This window comes from Oryctolagus cuniculus, chromosome 10, assembly GCF_964237555.1.
Source record: "Oryctolagus cuniculus chromosome 10, mOryCun1.1, whole genome shotgun sequence".
NCBI lineage: Eukaryota > Metazoa > Chordata > Mammalia > Lagomorpha > Leporidae > Oryctolagus > Oryctolagus cuniculus.
Window position 1 is genome coordinate 109,177,189 of NC_091441.1, and position 19,606 is coordinate 109,196,794.

The 19,606-nt window shown below is 55.4% G+C and overlaps 1 protein-coding gene across 3 annotated transcripts in view; it reads left to right on the forward strand.

The window, feature by feature from the left end:
• Positions 1-19,606, forward strand: part of LOC103349190 (serine/threonine-protein kinase MARK2) — a 94,283-nt gene that overhangs the window by 61,818 nt on the left and 12,859 nt on the right. For all 3 annotated transcript variants that reach the window (XM_070049996.1, XM_070049997.1, XM_070049995.1), the window contains 2 exons: positions 9,369-14,714; positions 19,398-19,550. In XM_070049996.1, coding sequence (XP_069906097.1) covers positions 10,407-11,900 — 1,494 coding nt within the window. In that variant the 5' untranslated portion in view covers positions 9,369-10,406 and the 3' untranslated portion in view covers positions 11,901-14,714; positions 19,398-19,550. The remainder of the gene's footprint in view (positions 1-9,368; positions 14,715-19,397; positions 19,551-19,606) is intronic.

Below are 19,606 nucleotides of genomic sequence, written 5' to 3' on the forward strand. Positions count from 1 at the left end.
GTGACCCAGCCAGCAAAGGGGGGAGGGTGGTTGTGGTGTCGGGGTCCAGGAGACAGAGGCGACTTCAGACCACACTCGGAGTGAGGATGTCCACATCAGACAGAGAGGCCATGTGTGAGTCAGCCCAGGGTCCCCGACTGGGTGGCGCTCTCACAGCTGTGGCGCTGGAAGTGGGGATGGAGGCTCTGCTCTGCTCACAGACACTGCCTGCTCACTGTCCTCACAGGCCCTTCCTCTGGGGCACATACGCATGGCGTCCCTTCATCTGCTTGCAAGGCCAGCACTGAGGAAATCAGGCCCCAGCCTTGACCTCGTTTAGCTGTCATGACCTCCTTCAAGCCCCATCTCCAAGCACAGTCACGTGGCGTGACATAGCTTCCCCATATGGGTCACTTCATCCTTTGATTGTCTCACTCACAAGTTCTTTCATTTAACAATCCAGTTCTTTGAGTATCTGTCAAGCTATAAGTGCAGTTGTAGGACAGGAAAAAGATGAAATTGTCTGCCCTGTGGGGCAAACCCGGGCTGCAGCCCGAGTGCAGTGACACCGCATGTGGCAGTCATTGCCTTACTGTCCCTTGGAAAAGTGCAGAGAAGCAGGAAGGGTAGGAAGGGCAGAAGTGGTGGGGACATTGTGAGGGAAAGAAATGCAGTTTTCTAGGGTGAGAAATGGGGACAGGTGTGTCCCTGGCAGTCACTGCCCAGGGAGGTCAGAACCCGCCTCCTGCCTGCGTGCCCTCTCGGGCAGTTCAGGCTCAGATCTGTGAAGAGCAGGCGGTCCTGATGGCTTCTGCGTGGCTGGCCTCCCCTCGCTCCTCATGGGACAGTGAACTAGAAGAGAACAGGCTCACTGCATCCATCAGCTCGCAGAGTGCAAGCAGCCTGGGAGGCCTCGGCCCCTGTCCTTGGTCCTGAATCAAAATAATGAGAACACATTTTGAGGGTAAAGGAGTCGATAGATGAGGACACTAGCAGGTCACCGATCACAAGCACTGCTGTCCTGGCTCCGGAGGGAAGCCTGGTTTTTTTTTTTTTTTTTTTTTTTTTTTTTTTTTTTTTTTTAACAGAGTAGACAGAGACATTGGAGGGTGCTGTTGGTTCACACTCCAATGGCCACTGCGGCCAGCGTGCTGCGGCTGGTGCGTTGCGCTGATCCGAAGGCAGGAGCCAGGTGCTTCTCCTGGTCTCCCATGAGGGTGCAGGGCCCAAGCACTTGGGCCATCCTCCACTGCACTCCCGGGCCACAGCAGAGAGCTGGCCTGGAAGGGGGGCAACCGGGACAGAATCCGGTGCCCGACCGGGACTAGAACCCGGTGTGCTGGCGCCGCAGGTGGAGGATTAGCCTAGTGAGCTGCGGCACTGGCCGAAGCCTGGGGTTTGTAAAGGGGCTGTGAAACAAGTTGGGCTGCTGGGTCAGGGGTGGAGTCGGTTGCAAGTCTGATGACAGGCGTCTGGGACACGAGCACAGGGCCTTGAGAAACTTGCCTGATGGCTGGACGTTTCAAGAGGGAATAGTAGGCTGTTCTGTAAAACTAAGCAGCTGCAACCTGGTTTTGGCTGGGCTCCGAATCCAGAGTGTTGGATTAAGAGAGTCCAGAGTTTGATTAGTCAGGATGCAGCCCACTCAGCCTAGAGCCCATGCTCGCTGTGCCCTTGGTTATGTGTTCCCCTTGGCATTGTGCTGTCAGTCACACCCCCAGCCACGCTGGCTGGGGAGAGCTGGACTCCTGTGCCACTGCGGCCAGCTTTCCCAGCATTACTTATCTGTGTGAACGCTGTGCTAAGTCACAGGCGCCATGGTCTGCTTTGGTTCAGGAGAATATGAAAAGAAGAGAAAGATGTATTTGAGCTGGTTACCACGACTTACTTGAAAAGTTTGCTTCCTGAGAGCTGGGAGCCAGGTCACTTCCGTCACCCGTCTGCTTCCCAGGCCTTCTCTGGGAGGCAGACGTCGAATGAGAACTGGTCAGGTATCTGAGGTTCCAACAGTGAACTTGAAACAAATCCCACTGTGGTGATGCGGTAAGAGATGAGAGGTTGTACTTGGAATTCATGGCAGCATAAAACTCAGGCAAACAGCCCAGTGCCTGTTTTTCATTCACCCCAGGAAAGAGTCAGCATGTGGGCGCTGATACTTAAACAGAGGGCCGCTACCAGGACCCTGAAGTGAAGAGCAGGTGTTCAGAGGGATGGAAGCCCCCAAGTCGAGGGACTGAGCAAATCCAGGACGCTCCAGCCCAGCATCAGTGTGCACGTGGCTGCGTCCTCTGGGAGTGAATGCCTCCGAGCAGAGATGTGCACGCTCTCTGTCCATTGGTGGGCCTCAGGTGCAGTCTCAGGCTTTGCTTCTCCCAGTATCAGGTCTCTGGGGGCTGATTTATTCACTAATGTTGATTCCAAAATCTTTCCTTAAAAATCACTAGAGCAGGAAGCATTCTCTAATAATCATGAAGGAAATACAAGTGAGGAAAATGCCATGAAAATAATGCATGCTGGGCCTGTGTTCTGACGAGGGCCGGCTTGCTCTGGGATCCTGCCCTGAGTGCCTCCCTATTGCCATTCTCTTGACTCGATGTCGGCTGCTGTGGGTCAGTGCAGTTCCCAAACCCTGACCTTGCCATCTCCAGAAATACTACTATGTCTGTGCAGATTCTGGTGCTTTATAGTAAGCTCTGTGGGTGGGAAGGCCAAGGCTGTTCTCTAAATGTGACTATGAGGTCAGGATTCTTACATACGATTTGATCTACTCATGCCGATTGAGTGGAAAGAAAATGACCACAGGACTTGGGCAGCTTGCAGAATCTCTAGCAGGACCACGAACTAGGCTGTGAGATGGACGTAACCAAGAACGTGGGGACAAGAGGACAGCCCAGCTGCCACGTGGGCTGTTCTGAATGAATCCCCAGTCCTGCCTTCACCTCCCTCGGTACCAGTGAGCTTGGGACTTCAGCCCGCCCTGCACTGCTCCCTGGGAACCATACGCCCTGTGCATCCTGCCCAGCAGAAACACCACTCTCTCCTTGCTGCCACCTCCTTATGTGGCTCAGTTAACTCCCCACGTCTCCTGGGGGTGTGTGTCAGGCTGACTGCAAAACTCGCTGCAAGGGATTCTGGGAATTAGAGACAGGAAATGTCTGGGGAGCCCCTCTGCAGTCGGTGGGTCCTAGCCTCAGGACGCACCTGTTTGCAGACCTGTCTCAGTCTTAGAGGCCTCTTTACAAAATCAGAAAATCGCTGCAGGGAAAGGGAGGCGGCTCCTCATCACGAGCTTTCTGGTGCTTAGTAACCTGGGAGGAGTCTCTAAGTACGTCAAGAGGAAGGGTGGGTGGAGATAGCGTTGGCTTGGAACACGGGATCCGTTCCAGATCCAGACGTGTCAGTTTCTAGTAATTGAGATCTTTGGCCAGGTACCACCATTAGACATTCAAGAATACTTCAAAAAGGTCATGGAAAATGGAGTTAAAGGGTAAGTTTATTTTGGTGCAAAAATTAATGAAATCCTTGCATATGAGGGAGTCTAAAAGTTCACAGAAGATGTATATTGAGAAAAAACTATAGATTTTAAAACATTTTTACACTTAAATAAACTTACCTTTTAATTATATTGTCAGCAAACTTTCAGAAGTATCCTTGTACTTGATCTTATTTTATCTACCTTGGAGAACTTAAACATCATTAATTAGATCGGCCTTTACCTGTGCTCAATGGAAAGTAGTCTAGAACCCGTACAGGCTTCATTTCACACAGGGGAAGCTGAGGGCTTGAGTCAGGTGGAGCCGTGGGGTGGGGGTGGGGGGGTGGCTGTGCAGTCTCGCTGGTCTCCCACACTGACCGTTCCCATGGTGAGGGCTTCCTGCTGCTGGGGACCCTGGAGCTGGACTGTGAGGGTTCCGTGCTGAGAAGCGGCCCCTTTCCCATTCCGTTCAGCCTTCCAGAATCCACTAAGGAGCTGGCCGTGGGTCAGCGTCACAGGTCACGTCCCTGTGAGTACTTGCTGATGTGTGTGGAACAGCATGTGCCTCACTCAGTTCTGCTTGGTCAGCTTTGTTTACATTGAATTTATTTTCAGTATCAGACAAAATACTGCTTTAAAATTTTTCCATAGCTATATGTAGTTTTTAAAATAAAATGGCTTTTACTAAAAGCATGGAGTAAGCAGTAGAGGCAGCTTGAGGCTGTGATAACAACTTTGGGTTCCCCAGGGCTGCATTGGGGAACAGCAAGCTGCGTTATGCGTCTTTCCAGATAAGCTTCAGAAAATATTGCCACCACTCCTTACCATGCTGTGTGTCTAGATAATACAGGCCGTTAAGAGTTTTCCTAGGCCAGAGCCTAATTTCATTCCTGACCGGAGGATTTCACTTGACTCGGGCTACCTTGCACGGCCACTGTGATGCAGTGCCCGTCTGCCGCAGGGGAGACATCAAGGACACCGAGAAGCAGTGAACAAACCAGCACAAATTCCAGCAGCCTGGTGGACGATGGTCTGCCCTGCTGAAAAGTACACGCGAGCTCCCGGGAACACGGGGAGGGGGGGACGGGCTTTGTTTCCTGCACTCTGCGCGTCTCTGACTTGGAGACCCGTCTTCTCTCAGGGTGGCCCCCTCATCGGGATCCCGTGGTGCAGGGTGGCTGGAGCGATCGCCCAGCCCGGACCTCTGCCTGGCCTCCTGTGCTTTCAGAACACAGGAGAAGCACCCTGGGTCCAGAATGCTGGGACCAGAAAGGCTTCTGATTGCAGAGTTGTTTAACTTACTATTTTGTCATTTTCTTTTGCATCCTGTCTTTTTAATTTACCTTACAGTCAAAGGCTTAATGGATCTGCTAAATAAGGAGTTCAACAAATAAAAAGACCATAGTTCAGCAGGAAAACAGGCATGGGCTAAAGGCAAGAATCCAATGAAAAGATAGGTGCTGGTGCGCCCGAGTGAGGGCGGCGCCTGCAGTCCGGCTCGCAACTGCAGGGAGAGGCCGCTTCCTGCCGGCTTGAAAGCTGCGGTGCACAGGCGTGAGCCTGGGGCAGAGAGCGGCACCGCGAGTACCGTGTGATCCCAGAAGAACACCCGTAGGGTGCACGTGAGAGGCTAAGGAGCAGCACCCAGGGAGGGCGACCTGTGCCTGCCTCGAGCCGCTGCCCGTCACGGCTGCACGTCTTGTTCTGTGTGGATCTTCCCTCACTGGCAGACCGCTCGCCTCCATCCTTCCAGCGCTCTCCCTGCACTTCTGTCTGATGCTTTTTCCGAAAGTGCTGCTTTGGCCTTCTCCTCCCCCAGTCTGACTGTGCTGGGAGAGGGGCCTTTAACAGCGCTCACAAGTCCCCCACTGTCTGAGTCTCGGGCCACGCAGCTTCACGTGGTGGGGTTCCCTTCTGTTGTCAGTTGTGGCCCACGTAATACATAGTGCAGTGCACTGTTAGAGTTGTTCTCTCACTGTGCCTGCTGTATAACTCACTGTACCTCAGGCATGTGCGTGTGATGACGACATGCTGCATGCAGGAGTCGGGGCTCCCTGTGGTTTCAGGCACACAGGAAGGTCCTGGAAGGTACCCCTGCCGTTGGAGGCAGGCTGTAGCTGGGGGTAAGTGAAGTCCTAGGAGTGGGGTCCTTACGCAGTACTGCTGCGTGCTGTGGGAGGAGAAGAGACTCCGCACGTGTGCACAGAGGACAGTGTCGTGTGAGGACTGGAGGCTGACAGCCGTGTGCAGGCAGCTAGAGGGCCCTCAACAGAAGCCAGTGCTGCTGGCCGTGATTGTGGGCTTCCAGCCTCCAGCATGGTGAGAAAACAAATCTGTGGTTCAGCCGCCTTGTCTGTGGTACTTTGTTACGTCATACAGCCTCAGCAGATTGACAAAACCAGTGAAAAACCGAGGGCAAGGAAGTTTTCTCTTCAGGATGTGAGAGCGAGCCGCCAGAGACAGCAGCTCATGAGTGTGGTCAAGCCCCTGTAGGGCCGTGCTGGTCCCGCGTCCATCCGTGGCTGGAAGGCAGCAGGACACCGAGCTCCGAGGGGCTGGGGAGTGGGTTTCCCTGGGGTGGGTGAGGCAGCCCTGCACCACCTCCTCACCCGCCCACCTGCGGCCCTGGAAAGCACTTCAGGGAGAACCCGGAAGCACTGCTCTGGAGGAGGGAGGACATCCTCAATTTCTGGGTCTTTCAGCCTGCATTTTAACTTAGGACACTCCAGAATGTCGGTGTTTGACGCAGATTTGGCTTTCTGCTTGCCAGCTGGCATTTGTTAAGAACTACTCAGTAGCATCTTTTTTTTTTTTTTTTTTTTATGTGTGCCATTGCTCAGTTTTATTACTCTTCTATTCCTCCTTTAAGACTAAAGCGTAAGTGAATGTGAAGTATAAGCACTTGAATTTGCCTTCTGATGTATGGCATCTGCAGTTTGCAGGCCCCTGCGGGAGCTCTGGGGTGAATCAAGTGCTTCGTCCTCTGTGGGGAGTCTGTGTCTGGAGTTGTTCTTTGCTGTGTTTTGGTCTTGGCCCTAGACGGTCGCTCTGCACAGAGCAGCACATTCCTGCACTATGAGCGTGGTAAGCGCATCCAGGCCTTTGGCGAGGAGAGGTGTGCATTGCTTTCCCAGCGCTGGCAGGAGGCCCTGCGTCGGCACTGGTTTTGGAGACGGTGAAAGGGGTTGCAGACGGTCAGATCCTTGCTGCAGACTCAGCCGTGCAGCTCCTGGTAGGCGGTTGTGATCACTCAACAGGCGATGCCTGGCCCGTCTCCTCCTCAGAGGAAGCAGCGAGAGCACATGGCCTGGGCCAGTCAACACTGCCCCTGCTCGGGGGATTTTTCTCTTAGTCTTTGGTGTTGACACTCTGCTCTTCCTCTGCCATTTTGGGACAGGATTCTTAACTGTCCTGCGTGGTGTCAGAAATCACCTTTTAAAATTTGGGACCCCCTTTCTTATTCTGTTTATTTACTTGACCAAAGTTGATTGTAAGCCCATGTTCTTTTTTAAAAAAATGTTTTTCAAATGATTTTTTAAGATTTTATTTATTTGAGAGGCAGAGTTACAGACAGAGGGAGACAGAGAGAGAAGTCATTATCCGCTGGCTCACTCCCCAATGGCCACTGGGCCAGTCAAGAGCCAGAAACTTCTTCTGGGTCTCCCACAGCAGGTGCAGGGGCCCAAGCACTGGGCCATCCTCTACGGTTTTCCCAGGCCGTAACAGAGAGCTGGATCAGAAAAGGAGCAGCCAGGACATGAACAAGCACCCATACAGTATGCTGGTGCTATGGGCAGAAACAGCCTACTATGCCATAGCACTGGCCCCTTCTTATTTGTTTATTTGAATGTCAAAATTACAGAGAGGTGGCTGCGATGGCCAGGGCTGAGCCAGGGTGAAGCCAGGAGCTTGCTTCTAACAGGTCTCCCACATGGATGCAGGGGCCCAAGCATTTGGGCCATTTTCTGCTGCTTTCCCAGGTGCATTAGCAGGGAGCTGGATGGGAAGTGGAGCAGCCAGGACCTGAACCAGTGCCTGTATGGGAAGCCAGCACTGCAGACAGTGGCTTCATGTGCTGTGCTACTACCGACCCATAAGCCCATGTTCTGACTGATGAATGGTATTTCTAGAAAGGTTTGTTTTTTTTCCCAGTTGTTTCCTGAAAAGTACCCGCTGCTAGGCATGTGTTCTGTGGACATGGCTTGTCTTCCAATTTAAACATTTTTCAAAAATTTATTTTCCTAGTTGTAATACAGTCTATCGTATTTATTAAATATAGTCACCTGATTTGTTGATAGACAAGTGCAGAGGGAGACAATTATTACAGTCAACAAGTTAACATACCCATCATCTCACAGGGCGGCCTTGCTTTGTGTTGCTAAGTCTCCAAAATCTATTTGTAGCAAATCTCCAGGACACAATATATCTTTAATGACAGTGCCACATTAGCTCTCTAGGCTCATTTTCCCCGCATAAGTGTAACTTTGTACCTTTTTCTGTCTCTCACCACTTCCCTGTGCTCTGGGAGCCGGCACACCCTGCGAGGGGATGCTTGTGTGCACACTGATTACCGGGAAGGCCTGAGCTGAGACTGAGGTGCATACGTGTTTCCTGCTCGCTAGGGAAAAGGAAGAGGCTCAGGAACACGGGGCTCACTAGCTGTCCTCGTCCCTGGTGACTGTCCCGTGCCCATCTGAAATCCATGTGCTGTGACAGTGGACTTGGCTACCATGCAGCCCTGGTGCCTGTGGTGCTTAGCCCATGCATGGACTTGGGGTTAAGTATATAATAGCACACAGGTACACACACACACCATTCACATTTCATTCTGCGCAGTACGGGCAGTGCTGGTTAGGGCAGTTGGACAAGAGAAAGAAATGGCATTCATTTGGAAAGGAGGAAGCCGAATTGTCAACAAGTGATGTATGTGATTTTATAAGTGGAAAACCCCAAAGACTCCACGAAATGCTGCTAGAGCTAATAAATTCAGCAGAGCTGTCTGACACAAAGTCAGTGTACAAAGACTAATAGCGCCATTATGTACTGATCGTGAGCCCTCGGAAAAGAGATGAAGGAAGCAGTTCCATTTACAGTAGCTGCAGTCAAGAAAACGGACATGCCTGAACGCTGACATAGCCAGAGGTGAGAGATCTCTGTAGTGACACCTGTCGGTCACTGCTGAAAGCAGGTGGCGAGTGTGCTCTTGGTTTGGGTGAGCCTGCGTGGCCTGTGCACTCATGGGCTCCAGTAGTGTGTGAACAGACGCCCTTGGCATGCGCTGAACGCACAAGGCGACCAGCCTCTGCACAGGCCTCATTTCCTCCTGCAGCTTTGAGCGCCTGTCTGGGGTCCATCAGGTCAGATCTACTGGGGACAAACTCCTCTGGCCTTGGTGTCTCTAGGGCTGTGGTCTGAATGTCCGTGACCCTCCAGTCGTCACGTTGAAGCTTCATGCCCAATGCCACAGTGTTAAGGAGTGGGGAATTTAGAGGCTGATGAGGGCAGTGTTCCAGTTTCCTGGACAGTAGGAGTGACTCCATCTGTGTCCTCCTGGGTGCATTAGCAGGGAGCTGGATCAGAAGTGGAGCATCCGGGACTCTAACCAGTGCTCATGTGGAAAGCTGGCATCACGGGCAGTGGCTTAACCGGCTGTGCCACAACACCAGACTCAGATCCTTTGTATTTAAAAGTTTTCTTGAGTTTTGGACCAAGATGTAGTATGTGCACAATTTTCAACATATGTACATAGCTTAAACTGACCCCGCCAGGCCACCAGCTGTTTTTCTCTGTGAAGAAGGTGGCACGTTAGATGTAGGCAGAGAGCCCTTTTTGAACATCGGCCCTGCTGATGTCTTGATCTTCGACTTCTCAGCCTCCATAACAGTGAGAAATAAATGTCTGGTCTGTCTTTCAGTTGCCCAGGTTCAGGTCTGGGGTTACGGTGGCCTGCAGGACTGGGACAGCGGAACGCCTCGCCTTCTGCCCGCGGTGTGAGCACAGCTTTGGAGGCCGCAGATCGCTTGGTAGACATTCACTTGGCCTTCCCCACGGGGCTGCGTCAGCCCACTGTGTCCTCCAGGGTTTCTGAGCAGGGCTCTGAAGGTGAACGTGGGGGAACTGACTGCCTCTTCTGGGACACTGATGATGCACCTGATGGTGCCTGGAGGCAGAGCCTTGTGCCGTGTGTCAGGATGCCAGCATGGTGGCGCCATCATTCTGGTTCTGCCATTCAGAGGTGAAAGAAAACGGAGCAGCTGGTTCCGGTGTAGATGTTACCAGGTCTTCACAAGCCAGGAGGTGTTTGATGTTGTTTTTTAGTGGATTTTTAAGCCAGAGGTGAAAAGGCAGTTAAAATATCCTACAGGTTTTAATTTCTCACAAAATAAAAATCAATTTAGATCACTCACCAAAGCAAAAAGCTTTGGGAGCCCTTGTTTTTATTTAGGTGGGAAGGTTCTTGAGGAATTCCCCGAGGCTGGGCTGTGGCTGACTGTCCGTTTCTTGCTCTGACTTCACACGGAGCTGTTCTTGGTGACTCCAGAGGTCTGCAGAGGCCCTGGGCGCACTTTTGTCCTGCTTGCATGGGGAGCTGTATTTCGTGACCTTTTGGACTTGGACTGAGTTCAGGCTTGCACCTGTGTTTTTTGCTCTATGCATTTCTTTTTCCCATTTTTTTTTCTTTGCAGTAGTTTTCATTGTTTGTTTTTCTCCATTTGTATGTAGATAGCATCATTAGACTTATTAGCATTGTGCAGTTAATATAGATTTTTCTTGGCAGTTGTCCTCATATGTAAAACTTAGATCGTACTTAGTCTCACTGCTTAGTGTTGGTGTCCATGCGGTTACTGTTGTTGGAGCAGCGTGGTTAGTCCCCTGGTTGTAGTCTCAGTGGGGGTCGCGATGTTGTGCTGAGTCACACTTGCAGTGAGGGAAGAACACGGTGAAAGGCCCCATGGCCTTCCAGGAGGAAGCGGATGTCCTGGAGGGGTACAGGCTCCTGTGCTTCATTGGCCAGGGCAGCTTCAGCCACGTGCAGCTGGCCCTCCACCTGAGAACAGGGAGCGAGGTGGCCGTGAAGGTCATCCCGAGAGACCCTGAGGACTCAGCCAGCTTGCAGAAGCTGCTGGGCGAGGTGGACCTCATGAAGGGCCTGCACCACCCGCACATCATTGAGTTGCTGGAGGTGAGGCACACAGCCGACTGCACCTACCTCATCATGGAGTATGCCAGCCGGGGTGAGCTGCGCTGCTACGTGGCAGAGCGTGGCCACCTGTGGGAGGAAGAGGCCCGCTTCCTGTTCGGCCAGATCCTGTCGGCCGTGCACTACTGCCACGGGCGCCGTGTGGTGCACAGAGACCTGAAGCTGGGCAACCTGCTGCTGGACGCCGGCCTCAACATTAAACTGGTCGACTTCGGCCTGAGCTGCCGCGTCGCCGAGGGCCAACGGCTGGACACGTTTTGCGGGACGCCCAAGTATTGTGCCCCGGAAGTGTTCCTGCAGCAAGAGCACGATGGCTTCAAGGCTGACGTCTGGAGCCTGGGGGTGGTCCTGTACGCCATGCTGACGGGGGCCCTGCCCTTCTATGGCAGGAACCTGCGGGAGCTGGAGGCCCGCGTCCTGGGCGGACGTTACCTGCTTCCGGCTCATACAAGCACAGCACTTAAAGAGCTCCTCAGTAAATTACTGAGTGTGGACGCCAGGGAGAGGCCCACAGTGGAAGAAATCATGGGCCACTGGTGGCTTGGCAGAGGCCCAGAAAAACCCGAGATAACCCATGTGGAGCCTCTGGGATCCACCCAGGATTCTGAAACCCAAGAGTACCTGGCAGGCCTGGCCTTTGAGCCAGGCAGTGGAGAGGAGTCCCTGTCCAACAATCAATGTGACGGCGCCATGTCTGTCACACCAGTCTCCCACAAGGGCCACCCGAGGGTGGAGCCCATATCTCAGGCCAGACTCTCCCCTCCTAGCCTCAGTGTTCTGCGGAGCCACCCTGTGCCCAGGAACCTGAGGAAGATCACAAGTCAGCCAGCGCCCCCCTCCTCCCAACTCCAGCTGCCACGAGACCACCAGGAGGCAGAGCCACAGGCCTGCAGTGCAGCCCCCATGCCCGACTGTCCCCAGGCTGGCCAGCCGCAGATGCGGAGCCCCGGGCCCGGGCTGAGCCCCCTCACAGGCCCTGGGGCCTCCGCCTCCCCGCTCAGCCCCGGCAGCAGTGAGGGGCCCCTGGAAGAAGGGACGCACCCCTGGGGAGCGGCAGAGCACGAAGCTGTCCCAAGAGGGCAACCAGGGCAGGCGGCTGGGACCTCAGCCACTGCCTCGGACAAGAGCCGGGGCTGCTGGGGCGTGGGCAGGAGGATGGTCAGGTTCCTCCTGCGGGCGTGTTGCATCCTGCCGGCCAGCGAGGAGGACCCTGGGGTCAGGGGCACAGACGGGGCTCCCCCGTAGCCTCCTGCAGGGCGGCCCTCGAGGGGAGGGGCCCTGGAGCCGAGCTGCCTGAGGGTTGTTGGCTTCAGCCTTTTGTGAATGATTCTCATGAATAAAAATCCTAGCTGTGCACAGGGTCGGGTTCCAGGTGATGCCTGGATCCCCGTGTGCGCCGTGGAACTGTCGGTTCAGTTGTCTGGCACAGGGATGGCCACGCAAAGACCGGTGCTGCCCGATGCCACTTCTTGGGGATTCCAGAGAGGTGACCCTGAAGCCAGAAGAGACTGATGGCTCCCAGAGGCGGGGGTTGGGGAGGGACAGGCCCACAGCCTGTGGGGTTGCAGATGCACAGGAAGGGGTGGGCGCTGAGCTCCGGGCACCCAGGGAGCTCCTAGTACAGAGTCATGTCTGAGAAGAGCTGCGATAGCCCATGCCCGTGTCCCCCTGCGTTGTCACTGGGCAACACGAGGACCCCAGGGCCTGGAGCCTGACGTCCTGGTGTGCGGGGTCAGCCAGGTGTGGACTCAGACAGCTGCAGGTGGGACTTGCTCAGCAGAGGATTGGGGTGGGCCAGTGCCTGGGGCTTCACAGAGCCCCTGGCAGCACCCTGGCCTTCCACAGCCTTCTGAGCAAAGCGAGGTGGCAAGGGGCCCGGGGAAGAGGGTCCCCTTGGGCCCTACGTGGATAAGCTGTGGGTTCGGGCCCTTCCCCTACCCCTGTAGGATGCAGGCCCACACAGCAGCTTTAGCCACCACGTCACAGCACTGAGCCCAAACACTCCTTCTTGCCTGTCTTGTCTTTCATATCCCTTATTGTATGGAGCCTTCCTTTGAGGTATCACTCATGTACCGTGGATGTGACCCTGTGAGGCGTCCCGCACACTGGTTCTAGGTGCACACCTGTCTCTATCGAGCTCACTGTGTGAGAGCTGGGCTCAGGGAGGCTGCAGATGGCGCAGTGACAGAGACACTGGACTCGGATCCCTTTCTTTCTCCCTGGCTTTCCTCTCCCTGACCAGGGCGTCTGCAGACCCAGCCCTGGGAGAGCGGAGGGAGGGTCTGAAGCAGGCCCAGTGAGCCTGAGTAGGAAGTGCTAGCTTGGCTGGGGCTGCTCCCTCCTGGCTGCGTGGGCGCTGCTGGGGAATCAGAGCCCAAGAGACCCCACAGGGCAGGAGACACAGGTGAGCCTGGCATAGGGAGACTTGGAGGGTGCCCAAAGTGCACCCCAAGGCAGCACTGGAGAGATGGGGTCTCTACTATTTAGGAAAGTACTGAAGGCTACAAGGTCACTGCTTAAGATGAGCCCCGGCCAGTGCCCCGGCTCAACAGGCTAATCCGCCGCATTGCGGCGCCGGCACACTGGGTTCTAGTCCCGGTCAGGGCGCTGGATTCTGTCCCGGTTGCCCCTCTTCCAGGCCAGCTCTCTGCTGTGGCCCGGGAGTGCAGTGGAGGATGGCCCAAGTGCTTGGGCTCTGCACCCCATGGGAGACCAGGAGAAGCACCTGGCTCCTGCCTTCGGATTAAGGCGGTGCTCCAGGCCGCAGCGCGCCAGCCGCCGCGGCCATTGGAGGGTGATCCAATGGCAAAGGAAGACTTCTCTCTCTGTCTCTGTCTGTCTGTCTCTCTCTCTCTCTCACAGCCTCTGTCCCCATCCGGGCACAGACACCAGGCAGAGTGAATCAGGGTCGTGGGGGAGGGGCCCAGTGTCCTTGATCTTCAGTGGTTCAGGGCTCCCTGGGGACGTCCATCCGCAGGCCCCTCCTCCTCCTGTGTGTGCAGGGGGAGTGAGTTCTGGCATCTCGATGCCCACATGACAGTCTGCCTGTGTGCCCTTCCCTGACACCAGGGAGGCAGAGCAATCACCCCACCCCCGGGGTTGGGGGGCTCAGGCTCCAGGTCCAGGGCTGCCGCCCCTCCCCCACTGTCTCCCTGGCTCCCTGTGGAGCTGGGCCTCTGCCTCAGGCTCAGCTTACAGTCACAGCCTCAGCCCCACCCCTGCAGACCTGGGCTGTGGGCATTGGCCCCTCCTTCACAAACAGGGAAACTGAGGCCGAGATGAAGAGCCAGGCCCCTCCCCAGTGAGCGGTTCCTCCCAGGCCCAGGTGGCTGCTGATTCCTGCCCCACACAGGGAGCAGCTGGGGCAGAGCCGGGGCGTCAGCACCCGGGAGCAGCTGCCAGCCCTGGGCCCAGGGGTTCAGTGTGGAGGAGACAGCTCCACCTGTGACAGAGGAACGTCCTTAGGCCAGTACATGGAGTGGAGTGTATCTGAGAAGAGCATCGTACAACAACGATGATACAAGAACCAGGCAGCTTCGGACACGGAGCAGGTTCTGAGGTTGCTCATCCACGACAGGTGCACAGCACTGCTGGACACGGGAAGTGGGTGCCGAGATCAGCGCCATGGCTCCAGGCAGTGCCCACAGCTGCAGGGCGGCCACGGCTGAACTAGTTAATTGCTCACAGCCTAAGTAGTGACCTGGCTACGGGGCCTGGTGCCGCAGCCACAGCACAGTGCCAGGATGAAGCTGAGTGCGGTGTTGGCCCAGTGCATGTGCCTGGTCCAAGTCCATGTCTTCCCGTGAATTTTCTTTAGCACCTGGTAAGGCTTCCCGTGACGTCATTCTTCTGACTAGAGGTAAAGTGAGGTGGCTGGGTGACCTTTCAATCGAATTACAAACGTCCGAGTGCAAAGACTTGTTTTAGGATCTTGGTGCTGCGGCTCTCTGTTGACCCCGGCCACTGAGCTGGGACGGTTGTTCGGGTGCTGCCAATGAAGATATCTGGAGAGGCAGGGGGCGCCCAGCCCAGGGTGGAGCCTCAGAGCCTATCCACGTGGTGAGTTCGCCCTCTCCTGTCCCCGGGATGGGAAAGACTGAGCGACCCGTGTGTCTGTGAGATTCTTGGAGCCCAGATGAGTGCGTCCAGCACCGTGGGGATCCGCCCTCGCCGTGGGCAGCACCACCCTGCCCACCCAGAACTCGGAGAGAACAGGGCCGCAGGGCAGGGGCGAGCTCAGGGCTCTCATGGAGCCTGCGTGTCTCAGTGCTCCCCCCTCAGGACTCAGAGCCCCCGGTGCTGTGGCTTTTCCACTCCGGAACTCACACCCGTGATCCTGGGACTCCCGGCTGCAGCCCGAGACCGAGAAGAACCCAGTTGCTGCTGGGTCCTGGGTCCTGTGGACTCAGTCTGTGCCCACTCCCAGCTCTCCTGGTTTTCTGCTGGGCAGACGGCCACCCCGAGACATGGCAGACGCCAGTGCAGGTGAGCCCCTCCCCCTGACAGGCCCCTTTGCCGGCATCATTCTCTTGTGCGTGATTTGGCTTCCAGGGAACCCTGGCTGGAGAGATTCTGAATCCTCTGGGGACCTTACTGGGTGCACAGGTGCGAGAGAGGCGGGGTCTGGGATTTCTGTGTTCTGGAAGCTTCCCTGTGGGGCAGGGGACAAGGAGCACAGTCAGGCATCCTCTGAGCACTCTGCTGATCCCGGCTGTGGACCGTGAGAACCAAGAGGGCCCCCGTGGCTGTGTGGACAGAGACACGGAAGCTGCCCCTTGCACAGGCGGCCACTGAGCAGCTGCATACTAATGGGGCCATGGGCGCTGAGTGGCATCTCCCACACTCGCCCTGGGATTCGAAACACCTGCTGGCTGGAAGATAGAGCGTTCTGGGCATCTCCCTGGGGAGATTCAGGTGTTCAATATCAGGAATATTTTGTATTGACTTGCCTGGGTCCCAGGGAATGTTGAACCTGGGCCTGCATTAGTGTGGGGATTTTATGAGACAGGAGTTTGGGCAGAGCTAGGAGCAGGCCTGGAGCTGAGGGTGTCCTCTTCAGGCTGGGGTGCAGGACCTCTGACTAGGCCCCCAGTTCTGCCTTACCAAAGCCCAGTGCTCTCTGACAACCACGTGGACGTGGGGAGGTCTCAGGAGAACGGGAGCATGCTGGGTACAAGGTGCAGGGCCAGCCTAAGGGAAGGCCTCGGGGTGAGCTCTGGGCTGAGCAGGTGGCCCGGGTACTTGTGCCTCGTCTGCCCAGGCTGGCAGGAGGGGCCAGGGCACGGGCAGCAGAGAGAGGGAGAAGGGGCTTCCTGGGGCCCTGTGTGCTCCGCTCTGGCTGTGGGAGTGTGGTTCCCCCCTAGCAAGCTGCAGCTCCCCCAGGGTGGGAGCAGACACAGCACCACCTGGGCTGACTCCGGCCCCCCAACCCCCAGGTCCTCATCTCCAGAGGGGCGGCCCCGGCCTCTGCCAGCACCTGCTCCTGTGTGAAGGAAACTGCTCAGCGCAGGAACACCTGGGCCCAAGGCGTCTGTGACCAGGAGTGGGGAGCCCAGCACCCTGGGTCTCAGTGCCATAAAGGGCTTTAGGGAGCCCACGAGCTGCCACTTCCACATGGGTTTCTCTGCTTTGTTTGATGTGGTGCCCATTTCCCGGAAGGCCCCCGCAGTCGTGCTAACCGCCTGCAGGAAGAGCCGGGACCCAAGCCGGCCCTGCCAGCGTCGGATCCTGCAGTCTGCATGCGATGCCGGCACCTGCGGCACACGGCCCTGTGCATCAGTGAGGAGGCGCTGGCAGCACCTCCACTGCTCCTGTGGGTTGGGGTTGGCCCTCCAGCCCTGAGGCAGACCTGTGGCTGTGGTGTGGGGGCGTGGCCCAGACCCCCCAGGCCCTGGCCCATGAGGAGGACAAGGCAGACAGACCCGGTGCTGCACAGCGCCTCCAGGAGCAGAGGAGCAGTGGATGTGGGTGGGGCACCTCCCGCTGCTCACCACGGAGCCCCCAGGGCAGCTCTGTGCACCCCTGTCACTGCTCAAAGCTCACTCCAAAGGCAGAGCTCAGCCCAGGCAGGCGGCAAGGCTGCATGGCCCCCACCATGGCCCCACTGTTGTTGAGCCACAATAGCCAATGGCCAGTGACAGCTCTGCAGGTGGCAGAACAAGTCTGAGTCAGGGACGGAACCCTCAGCAGGTGCACCTGCAGGGACACCACCACCTGCCATCAGGGTCACCATCCTGTGACAGCCTGCGGGGACAGACGCTCAGCAGCTGACCTACCACAGGGTGACCGCAGAAGCTGGACTCGCCTGCCCTCGGCAGTGACCTCATCCCAAGAGGCACAGCCGCCTCTGCCCGTGAGCGCCCCTCCAGGAGGCTGGAGCAGGGGAAGAACAGGCCCAACAGCGGTCACAGCCTTGGGCGCTGACCAGGCCACCAGGGAGGGATCTGCTGCCACCTCTGCCCCTGGTCCTTTGCACCCACCGAGTTTCAACTTCAGAGTGGGTGTGTGTAAGGGAGGACACTGCACGGTGTCTGTGGTTGGGGGAGATTGGAGCATGGGGCTGTCCCTGTCAGGAGGGTGGCAGACGCTAACTGGTCATCAGGGGCAGAATGGGGCCTTCCAGTGTTAAAGGGACCCGTACCAGGGACATCGGGCCCCTGGGTCAGGCTTCTTTCCTCACATCTGGCACCAGGTCTCCAGGCCATGTCCAGCCCTGATGCCAGGCCCAAGGGTAGGGGCAGACCAAATGCAGAGCCCAAGGCTCAGGGAGGCAGGGACACCAGGACCTGTAGGAGCCCCCCTGCAGCCTCTGTAGGAAAAGGACTCCCCATCAGGTTGCACACTGGTAGCCTGTGGGATGGCCCAGGTCAGTCATGTTTGCTGGGGCTCCTGCTGTGCAGAGTTTGTGGTGCTAACACGAGGACCTCCTCTGTCTCCCTCTCTCTGTCCTCCCCCATCTGCCTTCAAATAAATAAATAAATCCCTTTAAAAAAAGTGGAGCATCTGGGACATGAGTAGACACTCACACGGGACGCAGGCCCCGTGAGCCGTGGCTTTACAGCTCCGTCACAGCACCGCTGACTTGAGTGACAGAACATTTTATGTAGCGTCGCGATGCCAGTGATGCTGCACCATGGTTTGAGAGGATCATTCAGGGGTTGAATGAAAGGAGTGGATACATTGAGTCTTCAAAGGCAAACATTAGGAAAGATTTTAATCCAAGAAATGAAAAGAGTTTGAAATACCCTACACGGTTTAATTTCTCAAAACACCAATATCACTCTCTTCAACCCAAGACAGAATTGTGCAGTCTTTGTCTCACTCAAGTGGAAAGGTTCCTGTGCAAACCAGCAGAGGGCAGCACCAGCTGCGGTTTCCTGCTCTGACATCAGAAGGCGCCATTGTGACGTCATGCCCGCTGCCAGCACAAAGCCTTGGCTTGGCCTGGGTTCTGTCATTTGCCCAGGGAGCGCTGTCCCGGTGACCTGGGGCTGGGAACAGCTGCCTTTGTTTCCCTTGTTTGGTTTATGTTCACCTGCTGCTGTTGTTTTGGTCAAATTTATTTTTTCTTTTTCTGTTTTGATTATTGTGTTCTTTTTTTCTATTTTGTTTATTTTGATTTCCTCCAGCATTCATAGTCTTTTTCCCTTTCTTATTGATTTTCCTAGGATATTTCATTTCCATTTGGATTTTTTCTTCACTTTTTTCCTTGGCTTTCCTCTTGTTTGTTGTTCTTTATATTTTCTCCCATTGTTGGGTTTCCTTTTGTTCCCTTTTAGTTTTTTTTCTCATTTTTATTCCCTTCTTTTTTTTTTAATATGACTATGAGGCCATCTGCTTAGGTTGTTATACAGTTAAGGTTCTTGGGATATTTTCTTTATGCTGTATTATTCCTTTTTTGTGTTTCTCACTTTTAACTGGTTTGATAGGGTTATTCTCAGTTGTGAGTCTAGTTGAGTTCATTTAGTTCATGTTTTCTGTTGGTGATGTGAGCTGACTTTGTCCATTTTGTGCTTTTATTTCTGTTGGTTTCATGTTCGTGTGTGCTCAAGGAGTCAGAGCCGGGAGAGCTGATCTGTGTCAGCTGCTGGCTCAGGTCTCCCAGACGTCAGCCCTGCTGACCCTTCCTGGGGGAGCCCTGGAGAGGGAGAGGAATCCGGAGGAAGAATCAGATCCTGCTGCTGTCGTTTTAGTCAAATTTGTTTTTCTTTTTCCATTTTGATTACTTTGTACTTTTTCTATTTTATTTTGTTTCCTGCCACCATTCCTATTCATTTTGTGTTTTCTCATTTAACATTTTATTCCACTAGAGCAGTCTCCGTGGTTGGTGTGTAGTGGATACAGTTCATGTTTTCTGTTGGTAACGGGAGCAGAGTGAGTTTGTTCATTTTGTGTTTTGATTTCTGTTCATTTGATTTCTGTCGTTACATTTTCATTTGTGCACCACTCGTCTCCCTTCCTGGGAGCCCTGGGAGATGGAGAAGAATCCCGAGGCCAGAGTCGCATCCTGGATGGGGACTTCCCGGGGCGGGACTGACTGCGGTCCCCCAAGCCCTCTGTGTCCCCAGTGGCTCCCGCGTCTCTCAGCAGAGCGGGGCAGGAGGTGTCATGGCGGCTCCTGGGGCCCGAGCTGAGAAGGCTGTCAGGTGGGACAGGGGCTGTCTGCACAGGGGCGGGAGAAAGGGTTGTTACTGCGAGATGGAGCCTGCGGGGGTCTTTCAGCTGTGGTGCCTCTGTCTGCAGGGGAGGGGCAGTGGCAGTGCGGGCCCCTCTGTCCTGTGCACAGGGGCTCTGCTGTCCTGTCTGCAGCGGATCTCCAAGGTTCAAGACCCAAAGAAAACCCTGAAACTCGATCTGCACCAGCAAGGAGACTTCCTGTGGAAGGACCTCTTGGTAGTAAGGGACTCACCCACAGTGGGGCAGGGTCACCCCAGACAGCCAGGGTGTCCACT